Below are 17,920 nucleotides of genomic sequence, written 5' to 3'. Positions count from 1 at the left end.
ATTTGTACCTGAGGACACCCAGAGATGACATGCAAACAAAAAGACGCAGTGTCTCTCTTTGTTCCTTTAAAGTGTATGCAAGGAGGGGACAGAACCTCACCATACTTGTGGGTGATGTGGGTTTGTACTTGAATATGAATCAGCCATGCTCAATTTTCAGCACCTGTCACTTCTTTTTTCTTAACAAATTGTGGTATGAACAGAACATAGCTGTTTTTCCATTGTCTCATACTGTTTTGGGGTGGATTGTGATATGGCAAAAAATGAGGGAGGAAAATTTTGGTCACACTTCGAGGCTGTTTTATTACAAGTTGCTTATATCCCTCTGGTACTGAAGTGTTTCATTTCAAAATCAGCAACATTTTTATTATGCTTGTTTCTTCATTCATTGCATCCAGATTATGTGTTGGCTATTAAGTATTGATTTTTATATTGTATTAAAAATTTTATGCTTTTCTTGGATTTTAATCTCTATGAAGTATTTTCTTCTGAATGTATAGCTCTACATTATGTTCTGTGTTTTAACCTTTAAATGATAACTTGGTAGTGCAGAGCCGATTTTGAGCTTTAAGTTATAATAGAGAAAAATTAAGTAACAGAGAAGAATACAGCTTTTGTGGAGAGGCTAGTGTTTTTATTTTAATTTTTAGTTTCTAAAAGATTTATTTATAGTGGCAAGTGATACAAGCATTAGAACACTCATTGTCCACTGAAACAGTTCACAGTTTTTCTTCTGGCTTTAAAAAACCAAAACAGGCCCCAAAAGTGAAGCTCTTCAAATGTTTTCTCCTTCTATGAGGTTTTCATTCTCAGATGAGATATATTAGGAATTTTTAAAATGATACTTTTTAGCAGCTTATCCTGCTGCAGCCCTTCTTTCCTTTCCCTAGAAAATTGCATGCTGTTTTAGGTAATGTCATACCAAAAAATGCTTTGTCATATACACCTTTGTGAATATACTACCAAAGGATAGCTGAAAAGATATTGTGAAAACATGGACATGTAATACTTGTACACGTTCTAGTTGAATATGTAAATGCCTTGTCTAATCTGAAAAAAGAGAAGTTAGTCTGATAGAGGTGTGAGACTTCTTTCTTTTCAAATGTTCTCTAAGCCTTTATTATTTCTATTATAACCCTTAGGATGTGGAAAACTAGAACCATACAAGAATTCTGGATGTAGTTTATAATTTTGTGAAGAAATGTTCAGTATTCTTTTCTAAATTTTCTATTTTAACTCTTGAATTATCTTTTAGCATCAAGCTCATGTTTTCCTGAAAATATTTAATTCAGCCTTAAAATCTAAAGACTGAGTGGCAAATTTATGCTCTGGCTAGTACTGGCAGTGTCCATCAATGTCTATCAGGACAGTTTTGAACCATAGTTTTTCTTGCACTTAGCTTCTGTGCAATGTGTAGCATGAAGGGATATGGTTTCACTTGTGTGCTGAAGTGGTAAGATTTGTCAGAATAGTGTTTCTCTGTTCTCCTTGCTGTGCTTTGGGCACTGTGCCTTCAGGACATGCACAGATAATTGACTTCAAAAGCTATGACTTCATTGCACAGTCTAAAGTAGATCTAACCTTCAGGCTTACACTGCTTTAAAAAGCCAACCCAGTGAAAATGCTTCTCCATTTAAGAAGTGGAGAGATTAAATACAACTTATATCTGCTTGAAAAATACTATAATACAGTTAAGTTTTCTTGTTATAGTTAGTTTTATTGGAACTCAAGTGCAGATTTGCAGATAAAAACACAAGTTTAAGATCCTTGAACTCAATTCCCTGGGAAGCCATAAAATAACATTATATTTGTTTGTTAAATTTTAGTATTTTTACTATTCTGATTATAAATATTTCTACCTTAAATAGTGATTTCTTGCTAGAAGTGTATGCGCCTATTGCAATTTCTCTGTTAAGAATGTTTTTTTAATTGCACAAGTAAAGCCAAGATTGATGGCGGATCAGTAAGTTTTGTCCAAAATGGTGTGATGATTTGTGTTGTCTGTTAATCAGAGGTCTTGCTGAGGACCAAATCTGATGAGAGAAGAGACACATTATTTGCTTACATGCACAATTTATATTCTAAATGAGTTCAACAGCAAGTAGTGATTTGGCTACAAGATATAAAAGGAAGAAAGTGAGTTGTTAGCATCGTGTATGTTTCTCGAAGTGTGCTGAAGAGCTTTGCTGTCAGATTACTCTCTCCCAATGTAATCTACCTAAAATATTTTCCCCAAAATTAGGAAGTATTTTGATAAATCTTACTCTTCTGAAGAATGAAGTAACAAATAATACAAAGAGGAGTGTCTGACATGAATCATCCATTTGATTCTGTAGGGCACCTGTAAAGGAAGACTTAGATTTGTAAGTCTAACGAGGAAAGGTAGAAAACAGAAGATAAAAGACAAATCCCTATTTCTTTGTGTTTGCTGTTCTCAGCTTGTTTATTATGAAAAGTTTGCATATAATTCTGGCATTTATCTTAGATTTTCTGTGATGCTTTAGTCCATCTTTTACCATAACGTTGCAGAAGGCAATGTTATACTTGTCTTTATGATTGAATAAAAGGTGTTAAAGCCAGTAAGGAAATGCAGAGCTTCAATTTGACATCAGGGAAAGTATGAAGCATTGCTGAGTGTCTTAGGTTGCAATTTCAAACCAAGACACTGAGAAAAGTTTAAAATAAGACACCATTTTAATAGGAAATTATGCAAGGAGGACACATGAAAGGATAGGCTGCTCCATTTAACCTTGATTCTAGGAAGGTGATGGAACAGCTCATACTTGAAGCCATTTCCAGATCTGTGAGGGACATCAGTAAATACTGTCTGCTTAGACATCAGTGAGGTTGTCGACACTGTCTTACAAACAGGGAGAGTGCCACTGAGCACAAGGAAACTTATAAGCACTTAAAAAAAATTGTTGTTGTTTTTGTTGTTTTGTTTGGGATTTGTTTTGTTTGGGTTTTTTGGTTGTTTTTTCTTTTAACTGTGTGGGTTATGGCACACTGGCACAGGTTGCTCAGGGAAATTGTGGAATCTCCATCCTTGGGGGTATTGTCTGGGCATGGTCTTAGACAACTATCTCTATCTAGATGGCTCTGCTTGAGCAGAGGGGTTGGACCAAATGGCCTGCAGTAATCCCTTCCACACTCAACTATTCTCTGATTTTGTAGATTGGGGCCTGTTATAGCTTGAATTTGTTATTTGTTGGTCTGTATCTCATTGGATCTTTCACCGAATTTGGAAGCTTGGCTGTTTCCTGTGGGTCTAGAAAACTTCAGTGCTTTCAAAATACATTTACACTGTTCTTTCTAACCTTCCTTTCATCTTGCTGGATTCCATGAAAAGATGTGCCTCATATTAAAGTACCTACCCTTTTCTTACTACAAAATAAGAAACTAGAGCAGTATCTTCACTTCTGATACACAAGGATTTGGCTTTTAGCTTGGCAGTGCCTGTGTGTGTGAAGGTATATTTTTAAACTCAGTATTGCTCATTGCCCCTCCTATTCATGTGCCCTGCCCAAGTTTTGTGATTGATTTACTGCTAGCTTAATTCTTTATGTACCTTGATGTTATTTCTCAAAAAATCTCTTTTGAGAGGGTCTCGTCATCCTCTTGAGACTCTGGATTTATACGATGACTGAACCCTTCCATCATCTCTCTACCTTCTTGGACTTACCTCCTTCTGAGACTTCAGAAATGACCTTTTATAAAGCTTCTGTCATTTTCAGTGTCAGAGCTCTTCTATTTCCTTGCATTTAATTTGATCTTCCTTTTTGCATGACAATTTAATATTTTATACATAGTCTTATGCTTACCTCCCCTTAGGAAGTCCTCAGCTTTAATGTTGTCCACATTCATTTTGAGCTCTGTACCCTATCTGTTCCTTGAGCTCCTTTTAAACTTCAGTCTGTATAACTTATGTACTCTTTCATTTATTCATTTGTCTGGTTTCTGCACTGATGCTGTGATAATTAGTGTTTATTGTGCTCTTTTTTTTTGTTGAATACTTGCTCCTATTGTCTAGCTGGAAGCTTTTGCTTTTGTCTGTTGAAGAACTTTTAATAACTAAAAGAGATGGGTTCTAGAACAAACTTTAAATAACTTGTATTGTCCCCTGTCACACTATTTTATGGCTAAACTGTCAAAGTTTTAATAGAGTGGGATGAGATGCTAAAAAGCAGTGCCATGGAAAGGGACCTGGGGGTCCTGGTTGGCAGAAGGTTGAGCATTAGTCAGCAGTGCCCTGGCAGCCAGGAGGGCCAAGGGTGTCCTGGGGTGCATCAGGCACAGCATTGCAGCTGGGCAAGGGAGGGGATGGTCCTGCTCTGCTCTAAGCTGGGATGGCCTCACCTCGAGTGCTGGGGGCAGTTCTGGGTGCCACAATATAAAAAAGAGATTAAATTATTAGAGAGTGTCCACAGGAGAGCAACGAAGATGAGGAAGGGCCTTGAGGGGAAGCCATATAGGGATTGGCTGAGGTCACTTGGTCTGTTCAGCCTGGAGAAGGAGAGACTGAGGGGAGACTTCATTGTGGTCTTTAATATCCTTGTAAGGGGAAGAGGAGGAGCAGGCACTGATCTTTTCTCTGTGGTGACCAGTAACATGATCCAAGGGAATGGCCTGGAGTCGTGTCAGGGGAGGTTTAGGTTGGATCTTCACCCAGAGAGTGGTTGGGCACTGGAACAGGCTCACCAGGGAAGCGGTCACAGCAGCAAGCCTGCCAGAGTTTAGGAAGTGTTTGGACAATGCTCTGAGGCACAGGATATGACTCTTGGGGATGGTGCTGTGCAGGGCCAGGTGTTGAGTTCAATGATTTGGAGAGGTCCCTACCAACTCAGCTTATTTGGTGATGTGTAGCTGTTAGGCCTGTTTTTGTGGTTGAGTTGCTGGCATGATTAGTAGAGATAGAAGTTGAGCTGTGGACGTGAAACAAGGACTTCCAAGTCCTTGTTTCAGCTTTTTTTTTTTCCCTTGGAGAGTAAGTTGCAAAATAATGTAGCCCTCAATGTAGGAAATGTTGTGGTTTAATGTACTGTTTGTAGGGGTGTCTTCACTTAGCACTACTCCTGAGTTTAATCTTGCTCTTATCCATTGCCTTTTAACAGCATATTGTGAGAATGTTTAGGAGAAATGCCAGAGACTGAGATATCTACATTAGATTTTCTATAGATAAGCACTAACAGTGTCTTGGTAAAGGTGTTGTTTTCAGAAGCAGCATTGTAGGACTACATATCCATTAAAAACATCAAAGTGAATAATTTATTTTTGGAACTCCCAATTGTGTTCTTGAAGACATAGAACTTTTTTGCTGACATTTTACTATTGGTAATGTTATGAAAATATTCACTAATTTCAAGAGCAGGATTCCCCCCCTCCAATCCCCAATTTTTTATGTTATAATGGTATAATTTCTTGTCACCAGTGCAATTGGTCAGAATTTTGCTCAGCATACCACAGGAATACTGAAGCTTGCAGCCTATGAGATGAAATATGAAATAGCTTTGTTGTTCTGTGGATGTTTTAACTTATATATCAATGAAAATCTATACATCATTTCATGAAACTGTTAATTCTTCTCATGGTTTCAGAAATATCTTGTGAACTGAAATGGAAATTGTCTTGATAACTTCAGTTATATAAAAGGGATCTGCATATGTAGGGTTGTTTGATCTCTGCTACCTTGCCCATGTCAAGGAAGGATGAAAAAGACATGAAACAATTGTGACTTTTCACAGCTACCTGTTGTCACCTTTCCAGTAAAGAATAGAACTCCTTTTCCCTGGAGAACAAGAGAGATTTAAAGATGCTTTTGTTTGGATTATGTTTTGCTTAGTTTGGAAACTTAAAGTCAGACAGTATAATAGAGACTGTTCTTTTCTCCCCTTTGTCTCTTTTGTTTTTCCATTCTGTTCACTGCTGGTAAACCATGGAAAAGATTCCTCTTGGCAGTGAATATGAAGTTTTTTGAAATCAGAAATGTACAAGCCTTTTCCAGCCTGGATATAAAGAGTGAGAGAGGCTAACTTAATAGAAGAAATCAAATAAATGGCATGGTCAGGTAGACCACATCTAATTGTGAATCTTCATACTCTTCCAATATTTGAGGCTATGATAAATGCTGGCATCTTACCCTCTAGAGTACAGGAAAGAATGTCCACCTGAGGCTTCATGCATTCTCCATAACTTGCACCTAATAATTATCCAGTTCCTATCTTTCCATTCTAAAAATTAGTTATTTATTAATAGAGAATGTGGAAGAGACACAATGAAAAGGAATATACATAGATCAGATTAGATGGTGAGCTGTTTATCATTTTGTCCCCTACTCTTTTCCTTGGTTATGGCACAACTTAATTACTTTTGGAGGGTGGGATTGGTTTTAATTTCACAGTGATTTATAGCAAATACTGATATAGGAGAGGTTTGTCCGCGTCCTTCTTAGAAAAATTTATATTTGTAGAGATGATTAGATTATTTGATTGTTATAACAACACCAACAAAAGCCCTACACCTAAAATATAATAATGTTAATTTAGGAATAATTTACCATATTTCCTATTTTGCTGTTGGTGTTTCTTGAGACTTGAAGTTCCATGTTGAAGTTCCTAAGTTAAGAGGATGATTAAAACTTCCTGATATTAAGAATAAGTCTAGAAAAATCTAAAAAAAACATTTGCAGGTAGTTGAGTTTAGTTGATTTTTATTGCTATTATCTGAAAGCAGTTGTTTTATGTAATGAATTTTAGTACTACAAGATAAGATACCACTCCAAGGAAGATGAATATTCTTAGTATTTAATATGACTTCTCCCTGTAGTGGAGAATCTGTAATTCTCCTTAAGTGCAGCTCTTTTCATGGTTATTTTTTTAACACTAAACAGTGCCACTGATCTTCTGCCTTTTTAGATGCCAGAGGTTAATTAAGGTTGTTTCAGTGTTACATTTCAGTGGGTAATTCTTAACATAAGCATTTTAACATAAGTCATTAAGATTTATTCTCAAACTGCATTAACATCAATTCTTAGTATAGTCTTAACAGGTGTCTGAATGCTCTGCAGTCAAAGTGTTTTAAAATGCTCATAACAGAAATTATGTAGTGCCTTTAGAAGATGAAAACATCCTGTGCTGCAAGGTGTACTGTAATATAAACAGGTAAATGATTGTGGTAAGTGTGTGATTTTTAAAAGCAGAACTTCTACCTGGATGTATACAACAGAAAAGACACCTGCTATAGCACCTTTATCTTCAACCTTTGAATTCACTACTCAATGTGAGAAGGAAAAAAAATTCACAGGACTTTTACCTGACATCACAGATCAACATAACTTTGTACTGGGTTCTTGACATGGAACTATCTACTTTGATAGATTTAGAACTATTCATTATGCTTTTACAGCATGTGGTGGAGAAAAATTAAAAGCATGCTCTTGAATAAAAGGAGCAGATTGTTCCAAGTAGTCATTTGAACTGAATGAGAAAAGAGTATTTACTCTTTTCTCCTGTTGCAGTCCCTACTGCAACACCTTCATACATGGAAGTTCCAAAAGAAACCTTTGGTAACTGAGCCCTGTGCACAGGAGAAGTTGTACTGACAGAACACTCTTGTGTGCCTCTAGTATACAACTCTTCTCTCATGCTCTTGTTTGTTGTTGTTTTTTTCCTGCTGTTTTAATGATCTGTCTGGTCCTAGTGGATGAGTTTCCAGGCTAACAACCAGCTCCTTAAAATGGAGGAGGAGGAACTTTTAAGATATTACTAGTGTGTTTTGCATAACACCAGAAGGGGTCAGATGCAAAAACAGATCTCAGAACTAAACAGTAAAGCTGGATGCTTTCAACTGTTTCTACACCTGCCATTCTGAGGCTGAAAAAAATCCTTTGCCATGTTAATAGGTTATAAAATGAAGCAATGGAGAACATGTCTAAAATCTAAATATTAAAATGGGCATACATACTTTCTGCATGCTATTAGGGAATAGTATCTTTTACCTCTAAATCAGTAGATCTCCAGTGCACCATCCCTATAATGCTATTCATAATACATAAGTATCTTAAATTTAATATTGTTGTGCAACTGAATGTTTCTATTCTAAATAGTAGAAGTGACATTCTCTAGGGAGTGCAGAGAGAACTTTGGGATTGTTAAAGATCAGTTATTCTAAATTTGAATCAGTTTTTTTTTTATCCTGAGCTGATGAGCTGGGAGTCCACAGTAAATGGACATCCTTTATCAGTGGCAGTTATTGACACGTGCTTCTTCTAGTCTGAAGCTTATTTATATTTTAACCTGCTGAAGAAAAGGTCTGTTTAGGTCTTCTTTCCTAGGTTGTTATAAAGGAGGTAGGATAAATCAAAATTGTTGTTCTATTTCTAGAGTACCATACTGTTATCAGATCTCTAAAGTCCCATACCTCCTTAGTGTGTTCTTATGGCTGCAGATCTTCACAGCACAGACTCCTTCTTCTGCATGTTGTTCTTTCTCAGTTCAGGGCTCCCTGAAGGGCTCTCCCTGACTGGCTAACCCAGCCCCTTTTATCCCAGTTATCTTCATTGGTTACAGCTGCAGCCCAGTTAAGGACATCACAGCTGCAGCCCATCAAGGACAACCGGGACCTCCCAGGGCAAAGCCTATATACAGATATTCAAATACAATACATACATTTTGCTAGGACTCAAAGGCCAATTCTACTATATTTCCCCCTTTTCTTTTACTTGTTAACAGTAGTACAGATATTCAAGTACAATACTTCAAGTACAACACAGATACTTCCCCATAACTCAAAGACCATGTACAACACACATTGCTCCTTGCTCAAAGGCCATACTCTTTCACAGCTCCTTGACCCAAAGGCTATGTTCTCTCGCAGCTCTTGGCTGTCTTATCTTCTACCAAATATCTGCAGCTCTTGGCTGTCTTCTACCAACTATCATATCAGGATCACCAATTGTTGTTGTTCTATTATTTCTAGAGTCCCATAGTGTTGTTATCAGATTTGTAAAGTCCATACCTCCCCGGTGTGTTCTCATGGCGGCAGATCTTCACAGCAGACTCCTTCTGCATCTTGTTCTCTCACAGTCCAGGGCTCCTCCAAGGCTCTCCCTGACTGGCTAACCCACCCCCTTTTATCCCAGTTATCTTCATTGGTCACAGCTGCAGCTCAATTAAGGACATCACAGCTGCAGCCCATCAAGGACAACCAGGACCTCCCAGGGCAAAGCCTATATACAGATATTCAAATACAATACATGCATTTTGCTAGGACTCAAAGGCCTCTACTCTACAAAATCACAGGGCAATGTCAGTACTAAGTGTTGCTACTAAGGAGTTATTATTATATTTAAAAAAATATGTAATTTATCTTTAAATGTAAATAAGTAATTTAAAATAGCTTTCTATAGGTATTTTGGGTTTATATGGCAAAGTTTGGTGGCTGAGGGGTTCTATGAAGACAAGGGTGGCTTCTGTGAAGAACTGCCAGAAGCTTCCTCTGTGTCTGATAGAGGCTCCAAGGAGTGCCAGGCTCCAAGGAAGACCCTGGCTGAGCCTGTCAGAGACTGTGGTAGTGCCTCTGGGAGAACAGATTTAAGGGAAAAAATTTTCTGTGTGACAAAAGATTTTTTAAGATTTTTCAGTACACTGCTCAAATTTGATTGCTGATAAATTAAGTTGAAGGTGGTTTGCCCACAATGGTAATTGGTTGGTGACCCAAAGGTCCTTCAAAATATTTTTCTCCCCCCTGAGGAGGGAACTGATAGAGCAGCTTTGGTGAGCCAGGGTCAAGCCCCCACAATAGATGATGTGTAAATTCTTGACTAAATGATCTTTATTAAATCTTCATTAAATTGTGGTTAATTTGGGGGATTTTATGATTAATTTTGAGATTAAATTTAGGTTAATCTTGATGACCTTGTTATTAAGCAGAACTTTAATTTATTTTCTGAGAGTTCAGTGTGGGATATTAATCTTTCTTTTTATAATGAACATTTAAGATTCTTTATCTTTCATGAATGAAAATGGACATGTAGGCAGGAAATTTTTTGAGGCTAGTATGATTTATTGTGTATCTTTTAGAAGGACGTTGAAGGGGAGTGTGTGAATTCTCGGTCTGTTTAAGCTGAAGTTGATATCCTAGTGCAGCTTATGAGAAAAGATAATGGATACAGTGAATTGTTGTTTTGCTTGATTTCCGTCAAATGTAAATGTTTCCCAAATACTTCACAAGCAACTGAACAAATTTGATTGATCCAAAATACAATTAGTAGTTTGACAAAATAATCATCGACACTTAAAATTCTGTCTTAGTTTTCTATTCCAGCTGTTGGTGGAGTGTTTGTTTCTGATGCTTTTTTCTTTTTGTTTGCCTTTGATTGTTGAGAATGACTTGATGGCTACTGCCACCACTGCGGCTGTGGCACTTGCTCTGGTTGATGCTGTCCCATCCAGGTCTTCTGGGCCATGTCCTGATGGCAGTGTTGTTTGAAAGGAGGAGATAGTACTGAGATAGTAATGCCTTGCATCCCAGTCCTTTGGCCCTCATCAGGGTGCTGATGTCAGACCAGTCTGGTGTATTACTCTTGATCACTGCTGCTGCTGCCATTTTCTTCAGAGGCATAATCAAAATCTAAGGTAAATGTGGATTTAGGTACTGCAAGATCCAAGAGCATTTGAATGTCAGCACTGTGTTTCCAGCCCAGAGATTGAGAGGTGTACAAAGCACTGTGGCAGGATGTGTGTATCGGTAGCTATGGGCAAATTCCAGTGGTGGGGTAGTATTGAAGAAAAATTTTAAAAGTTATACATCAGTGGTAGCTAAAGGAATGTGGTGGTCATAGGTATTGGGACAGTGGTTGATAGTACTGTTTTATTGAGTTTTGGGGGAAATTAAAAATGGCTTAGTAGGAGATTTGACTTGTTGTTTGTAGGATATTAGCAGGCTTGTTGTCAAAATGTTAGGCAACAAATATGAATGGGTACTTGAGTTCAGCTGCTGAACTTCATTGGAAGGTACTGCATGTTCATCAAGCTGATCCATTATCTTCCCTGAGCAATGCTGTTACATTATTGTGGACAGTGGCCCAGTAGCTGAATTAGGGTGCTAATAAGTCCTGACCTACTGTGTACTTTTGTCAGATGTTTGTTGTTATGTTTGAGTGGTTTAAGATTTGATTCAAAATGTAGACAGTTTTGAACAAATGGCTGGGAAAAGTAACATTACTGCAGGTTTCAGCCACCCACCACCTCTTCTCCTTGTGTTTTCCACACAGCATGTTGCACTAGGTTTGTCTCTTACTGCCTGGAGTTATCAAAATAGCATGCAGGCAATTGACTGTTAAAACAGAGAAGGAGAGGTCTGAATTTGCCCATGTTTTAAGTCTTAAGGAGTAGTCTGCAGGGGGTTTGGAGTGGTTGGCTTGTCTTGTGTTGTGCTAGATAAAACACTACAGCATTGGCTACTTACTTGCCTTGAAATGTCTCGGTATGTTGGTAAGAGGTAAGGTGGCAGTGTGCGTCATAAGAGGAAGTCCTTGGTTCAAGCAATTGTTACAGGGTGGATTTTGTAGTGGTTTGATAATCTGTCCTGATAAACTTTGCTTATGTGCATATGATAAATGCACATTTGCTTGTTCTGTGGGTGCAGCAGCCATGATGTGCCCACAAGGAGGTTGGGATTGCTTGCTGTGTATTAACAGGCGCGTTGTTATTGCTAATCAGAACTCTGATAACTAAAATTAATAGTGGGTACAAAGACAAGCAATTAAGGACATTCATCTTCCAAATGAGTCTAAAAGATTCATTGGTAGTTTAAATTTATATACTGAGGGCACTCAAACCATTAAAAAGGGTAATGGGTGCCCTGCAGGCATGTGCTTCAAAGCCATATGTCATTTTGGTGCTGGGACAGCAGACTGATAACTTCCCTTTAAGGGAAACTGCTATTCATTTATCAGTAAAATGTTGAAGGAAATGTACATTTTTTTGCTGTAGAGTGATCATAGAAGTGTAAGTTAAATCAAAGTGCAAGATTTATGTTCTAAGTCTTTTTGACTTTATCATAATAGATGTTAATTAGAAAAGTGTCTCACTGGTAACAGAGGGCACTGGAGTTGGGGCATTGAAAAGTATAAATATTTCTCTGAGACACAAATATTTCTCTCGTGTCTTGCAGTCTTTGACAGTGACACTGATGTAGTAACCAGCTTAGTACAGGCAATAAAATGTTGTGGTGCTTTTGTTGCTGCTGTTGATGCTCTGATCATGTTGTCACAGGGTGATGTTTGAGCAAGTGCTGTTAACACAGAGATGCATATGAAGTTTTAAGGATTTATGGTACAAGGATTTAACACAAATTTTGCTGCAGTGTAGAATTTTATTTCTGTCCTGGTGTTGTCTTTCCAGCTGAAACACTGGTTAAAAGGTAATTCTGGGAGTACCTAGGAACCCATCTGGCAATGGGTTTTGGTGATGTAGGATTATCTAAAATTTGGCTTTGTCAGTCATTTAAAATGACAAATACTTTTACAGATTTGTGGGAGCTATTTGAGTTATCCCTAATTGAAGATGCAACATGATCTCTTGGTGTGGGACACAGTGCAGATTTGCTTATTGAATTTAGTAAAAGGAACTTTCTCTTCCCTATGTATGAACTCTGTGCAAACTCTGTCTGCTATGGCAATACTTGAATATGCTGTTTTGGGTGGGTTAAAAACATTTTCATTCTCAATTTGGTGATATACATGCACATTCTTCCTTTCCTTTTTCTCTAGTCTTTCTGAGTTCCACACCGTGTATGTCTTGTACAGAGGGCAGAACGAGCACAGGCTGTAGCTCTTGGTGGTGCTCAATCTCCCCTTTTTCCACCTCCAGCCCATTCACCTCCTGAGTGCAGTGTGAGCTGGTGAGACCCTGGCAGGCCTGGAAGGGTGTTGGCTGTTTGTGCTGTGCTGGTGACTCATCATAGGCAACACTCACTGGAATCTATTGTAATAAGGGGTTTTTGTTTGTTCTTGAAGTACTTGTCCCATATTTTGTATTTAAAAAGATAGACAACAAAGACAATACAAATACCCCTGTTATTCCAGGAGCATCTTAGTAAAAGGAACTTTAGTTGTGATAAGCATTGTTATTTGGATTGATGTGCCTGAGTTACTGAGGACAGGGAGAAGAGCAGAAATATCTCCCCTGACTTTCAAAAATTGTCTGTAGCCTAATTCTTATATAACTTTTCTAGATTAAAAAATACCATCTAAGTAATTATGAAGGCACTGTTTTCTCTTTCACTCTCTCCTGCTATTGCATTTTGTTTTTGAGTAGGAGGAGCAAACTCTAGGGCTGTGTGCCACACATAGAGATAACAGCTGCTGCGGAATTGTAAGCATGGCATCTGTATTTTCTTGCCTTTACGCTCTGCTTTTTCTTTGACCAGGCTCTTTTGATTCCTTTGTTTCTTCATTCTCAAACCTTGATCTTTTTCTGAGATTGTCATGCTTTCGTCTCTCTTTTCCGAGCCTACTTAATGGCCTTGAGTTAAGAATGGAATAAAAAACTTACTGAATGAGACAGGGCAGACATTACTGTGCTATTTGGGAATTCTGTCTTTTTTTTTCCTCCCATCATTTGCATTCTTTCCATTCTTCTTTCTCTCTGTCACTTCTCACAACTTTTGTTGTGAGGTTTTCATACTTGTTTGTGTGACCCTGAAAAAATGCCTTGCTATGTTATGCTAGATTGATTTAGTAAATCAAGATTACCCAATTCATTCTGCAGCAATTATTTATTTTCTAAGTAATTTTAATTAATTTTTCTGACTGTTTTGGGCACAATATTTATCCTTGTTGTCAGTGTTTGGACTGTTTTTGCTTTCAGAGTTTTTGTTTTTCATCTTTGATTTTGGTCTATTATTTGCAGTTTTCCCTGTGGATGAGATAGCATGTTGCTTTTTGTCACACAGACCCTGAGATAGGTTTCACTTGAATTAGTGACTTCAGGCTATGATTTGCTCTGACAGAAGGTGCTCTTGGGAGAAATTGGTTGTGTGGAGTAGTGATGTTTTTACCAAAGAGAATGGAACACTGATGGGTGAGTTGTTTGCAGGTTTCAGCTTTGTAAATGCAAGCCTGTGAACTGTGGTACAAGGCTGCGTGGGCAGTGCAGTTGAGGTGGGCCCCAGAGAAACCCCTCTGCTTGACTCTTGGAAGGTCTCTGCTTTCAAATAAACTAATAACAAATTTCTTCTCTAGGAGGATGCACATTCGATGATGGTCCTGGGCCCTGTGACTACCACCAAGACCTGTACGATGATTTCGACTGGGTGCATGTCAGTGCTCAAGAACCTCACTATTTGCCACCTGAAATGCCTCAAGGTGAGAAACCTCACAGATACTGAAGGATAAATTTCTTTATAAACTCAAAGCCTCATTGAATATGACCTCAAGGCCACTGTCTGAGATTCCCACTTTAACCTTGGTGATGGAGATCATATAAAGGAACAAAAGTAATAAATATAGCAGTCTTGGTAATTGAGAAATTAGACCAATTACCCCTTAAAAACTGGGGTGAGGCATAGGGAAGGGAGAAAGGAAGGCATAATTTCCTCTCTAATTCCGTGTGGAATTCCTGTTGGCTTGAAGTAAAATGCTGTGTTTTATATGACAGCCAATGTATCGATTCAATTATTCAGGTAGGCACTAGAAAAAATGGTGAAAAAAGGGATGCATGCAAAAACCCCATACTCTGATTCCTTCTTTCCTCCCCCCCCCCCCCCCAAACCTCCTATCATCTGAAGGTAATCAGAAAAGCTTGATTTATGGAAATATTGCTGTTGTTAATTACTATTTAGGACAGGTAATGAATAACTGAAGAGGCACAGCCTACATGACCTTGCCTGCTCACCTTTGATGAACAGCTTAATCGGCGCTTCCCAGACAGCATGATATGCTGAGAGAATGAAAGCATTTGAAATTCAGCTACATTTTCCAATTAATAATACATTAAGTAATTAATCATGCAGAGGAGGAAAAAAGGTCATGGCTATTTTATTTGTATCTAAAAGGTTTTGTGAAGTGAGGGATGTGTGGAGAAGGAGTGAGAAATGTTGCCACACAGAAGTAACCTCACCTCTGCACCATTCCTTCCCCTGCGTTTTGTGTACTGTTTTGAATTATTAATGGTGGTTGATCTATATAATTTTACTTCTTAACTTCTACATAGTGGGTTCCCCCTGCTTTGGAGTCACTGATACAAGCAGGTGTAACCATGCCCAAGAACTTTCAAAATAGGTTAATTAAGCAAGACCCACACTTTATTTAATGGACTTCTTGGTGCTTCAGTTTTGCATAAGCAAGAATAAATTTAAAAACCTCAACATTTGTGATGGACTTATGTTAAAAAGAGTTCAAAACAATATCTCCCCTAGTAAGGCTGAAATTAGTTACTATTCAGTTTGCATTTTTCAGAATGTACTTGTTTTTTATAAAAGTTGGAGGTGTCTTAATTTTGATGGAAACACCATTCTGTGAAAAATTTGGCATTTTTAAACCTTTGGCACACCTTGTACAGGAAGAAGAGCAATTTGAGGAATTGTATTTTGAATGAATCTAAATGACAAGATAGCTTCTTGCTTACTCCAAATAACATACCTGTTGTCCTTAGGCAGTTCTCAGAGTTAAATGACACAGTACTCTCTGGCATATGATTTCTTTTCTTTTCAGATTTCTATAGAAATCTGAGTCTATAGTTCTGCTATAGACTCATTTTTCTCTGAGCATAGCACATGGATTATTTCAGAGCAAGTTGTTTTGTTTTTTTTTTTTTTTTTTTTTTTTTTTTTTTGCATTTGTATGCAAAATTGTGGCTGCTCAAAAAAATCTATCAGAATAAAGGAATTTTTCAGAGATAGACCAAAAGAGATACAGAAGAAGCTCTGGTTATTTTTTTTTTCATCCCTTAGTTAGAATGCTAGACTTCTTGTATCAAACTTGATGTTTGGTGACTGATATGTGGACTAAAACTAAGCCTCAAATCTGTTCTGATCTGATGAGCTTCCCCTTAAGAAGTTCAGTGTCTTCAGATTCTGAAGATGCATGCCATACATAAATATTCAAGTCCATTTGTGTTTAAAATAGTATGATTTTAAATTAAGTCTGAAAAGGTAACATGGATTTAGAATGAGCACCAAATTCTTCTGGTGGATCTGCAGGAAATGGAACAGCAAGAGGTTCAAGCAAAAGCAGAAGGGAATTAACTGTGCAGTCATCTGCTGTGCAGTATTTTAACATTGATGACCCCTTCATGAAGAAGCTACCCAAGTAGAATTAGATGTGGTAATTAAAGTATGGGTCAAATACTACTGCAGTTTTCACTATGAAAAAAGCTGTGTCTTAAAGCCTGTAGAAGAAGCTAGGAATCTCTTAGGGACCACTTTTTCCTGTTCTGTCAGTGACAGCAGAGAAAGGAAGGAGTATCCAGAAAAACTAAGCAGCTAAGAAACTGAAGTCCTGGAGGAGGGATTGTTTTCTTTCCATCTCTTCTTCTCAGGCTCTGTAGTCCTTCTGCTAGGCACAAACCTCTGATCAACACCTCCTCTACATGGACACATTTTTGTAGTTTTTGGGGCCCTTGTCTTTTACATCTCTTTGGAATACAATAAAGGGGGGCTCCAGGCATAGATTTGTCTCAGTAGGAGCACTGGTTTACGACTGTGATAACAAGATAATACCCTTACAGTGAGTATGCAGCTTTCAGGGCTCTAACTTCACCACATTCACGAAGAATCATTGCAGTTATAGAAGATTATACTCTATTTTCAAATGAGAATTTTCAGTCTTCAATACCTTCAGAAAGACTTATTAAAAAAAACCCCAAACAACAAAACTCCCCAAATAATGTTGTGGCAAGTGATAAATTGACAAGTGCCAATGTTTTACTTTTGATTCAAGGGGGGTGCTAGTTGAAATCAATGTTGTGCTTTGGAGAGCGATGATGAATCATGGGAAATTTCAGACCTAATGGCACATGCTTCAGAGTGCTATAAAAATATGAAAACCTCTCCTAATGGAAAACATTATACCAGTGTAGCAATAGCAAATGCTATTGGTAAGGCAAGTGTAATTAGCTCTGAGTAACTAATGCATCTTCAGATTTTTTTAGACTCACCTACATTGTATTTCTCAAGCTTTGAGCAGAGGCAAAAGCCACTTATCTTCTGTTATGGGAAAATAAATGCAGTACATAATATTTAATTTAAAAACGAAGTGAACACCTAAAGCAGGGGCTTGAGTACGGATTTAAATACCAAGATGTAAAATGTCCGAACTGCAACGTACATGATAAAATCTTTGGATTACTTATTAAGACCTGGGAAAACACATGATTTCCAAGATTAGCTTTCTGAGAGCACATAAAATTGGCTGTTCTAGATCAAGCTAAAGATCTGCTGATTTTGAGTGTAGCCATTAGCAGTTGCCTAGGCAAGAAGTTGTGACAAAAAAGCACTGATTTTGTGCCCTGACTGCTCTCCTACTTCCTAGCTGTTTGGCATTTAGGAATGTTCTCAACTAGAAACAGTCTTTATTTATAATATTCTCAAGGAGTCTATGGTTTTGCCCTGTCAGTCTTGTCTTACTGTGTGTGGGTTTCTTGAAGGCTTCTAGTACCTTCTTTGGGCTAAAACAGAGTGTCAGGTTTTGTTATGGAACGTGGGGAAATGCAGCTCTTTTTTTTCTTTTTTTTTTTTTTTTTTTTTTTTTTTTTTTTGAACTTGTCCATGACTTCCCTTTTAAACATGTTGATCTTATGTACAGGACATGTGCAAAGCTGAGTACTAATGGTCTCCTTCCACCCATTCAGCTTTTTTTAAATACCTCTTAAATAAAACACAGACTTTTCTCCAGACCATCATTCTAGGTCAAATAGTCCCA

At 37.8% G+C, this 17,920-nt stretch overlaps 1 protein-coding gene across 13 annotated transcripts in view; it reads left to right on the top strand.

Annotated features, from left to right (window-relative positions):
- The window catches only part of PTPRK (protein tyrosine phosphatase receptor type K), a 381,627-nt gene that overhangs the window by 70,661 nt on the left and 293,046 nt on the right, over positions 1-17,920 (top strand). For all 13 annotated transcript variants that reach the window (XM_077175285.1, XM_077175283.1, XM_077175281.1 and 10 more), the window contains exon 2: positions 14,243-14,365. In XM_077175285.1, the coding sequence (XP_077031400.1) occupies positions 14,243-14,365 (123 nt within the window). The remainder of the gene's footprint in view (positions 1-14,242; positions 14,366-17,920) is intronic.

The sequence above is a fragment of the Agelaius phoeniceus genome, chromosome 3 (genome assembly GCF_051311805.1).
Source record: "Agelaius phoeniceus isolate bAgePho1 chromosome 3, bAgePho1.hap1, whole genome shotgun sequence".
NCBI classification, from domain to species: domain Eukaryota; kingdom Metazoa; phylum Chordata; class Aves; order Passeriformes; family Icteridae; genus Agelaius; species Agelaius phoeniceus.
Note: the sequence above shows the minus strand (reverse complement) of the source record. Positions and strands in the feature narration are given on the sequence as shown.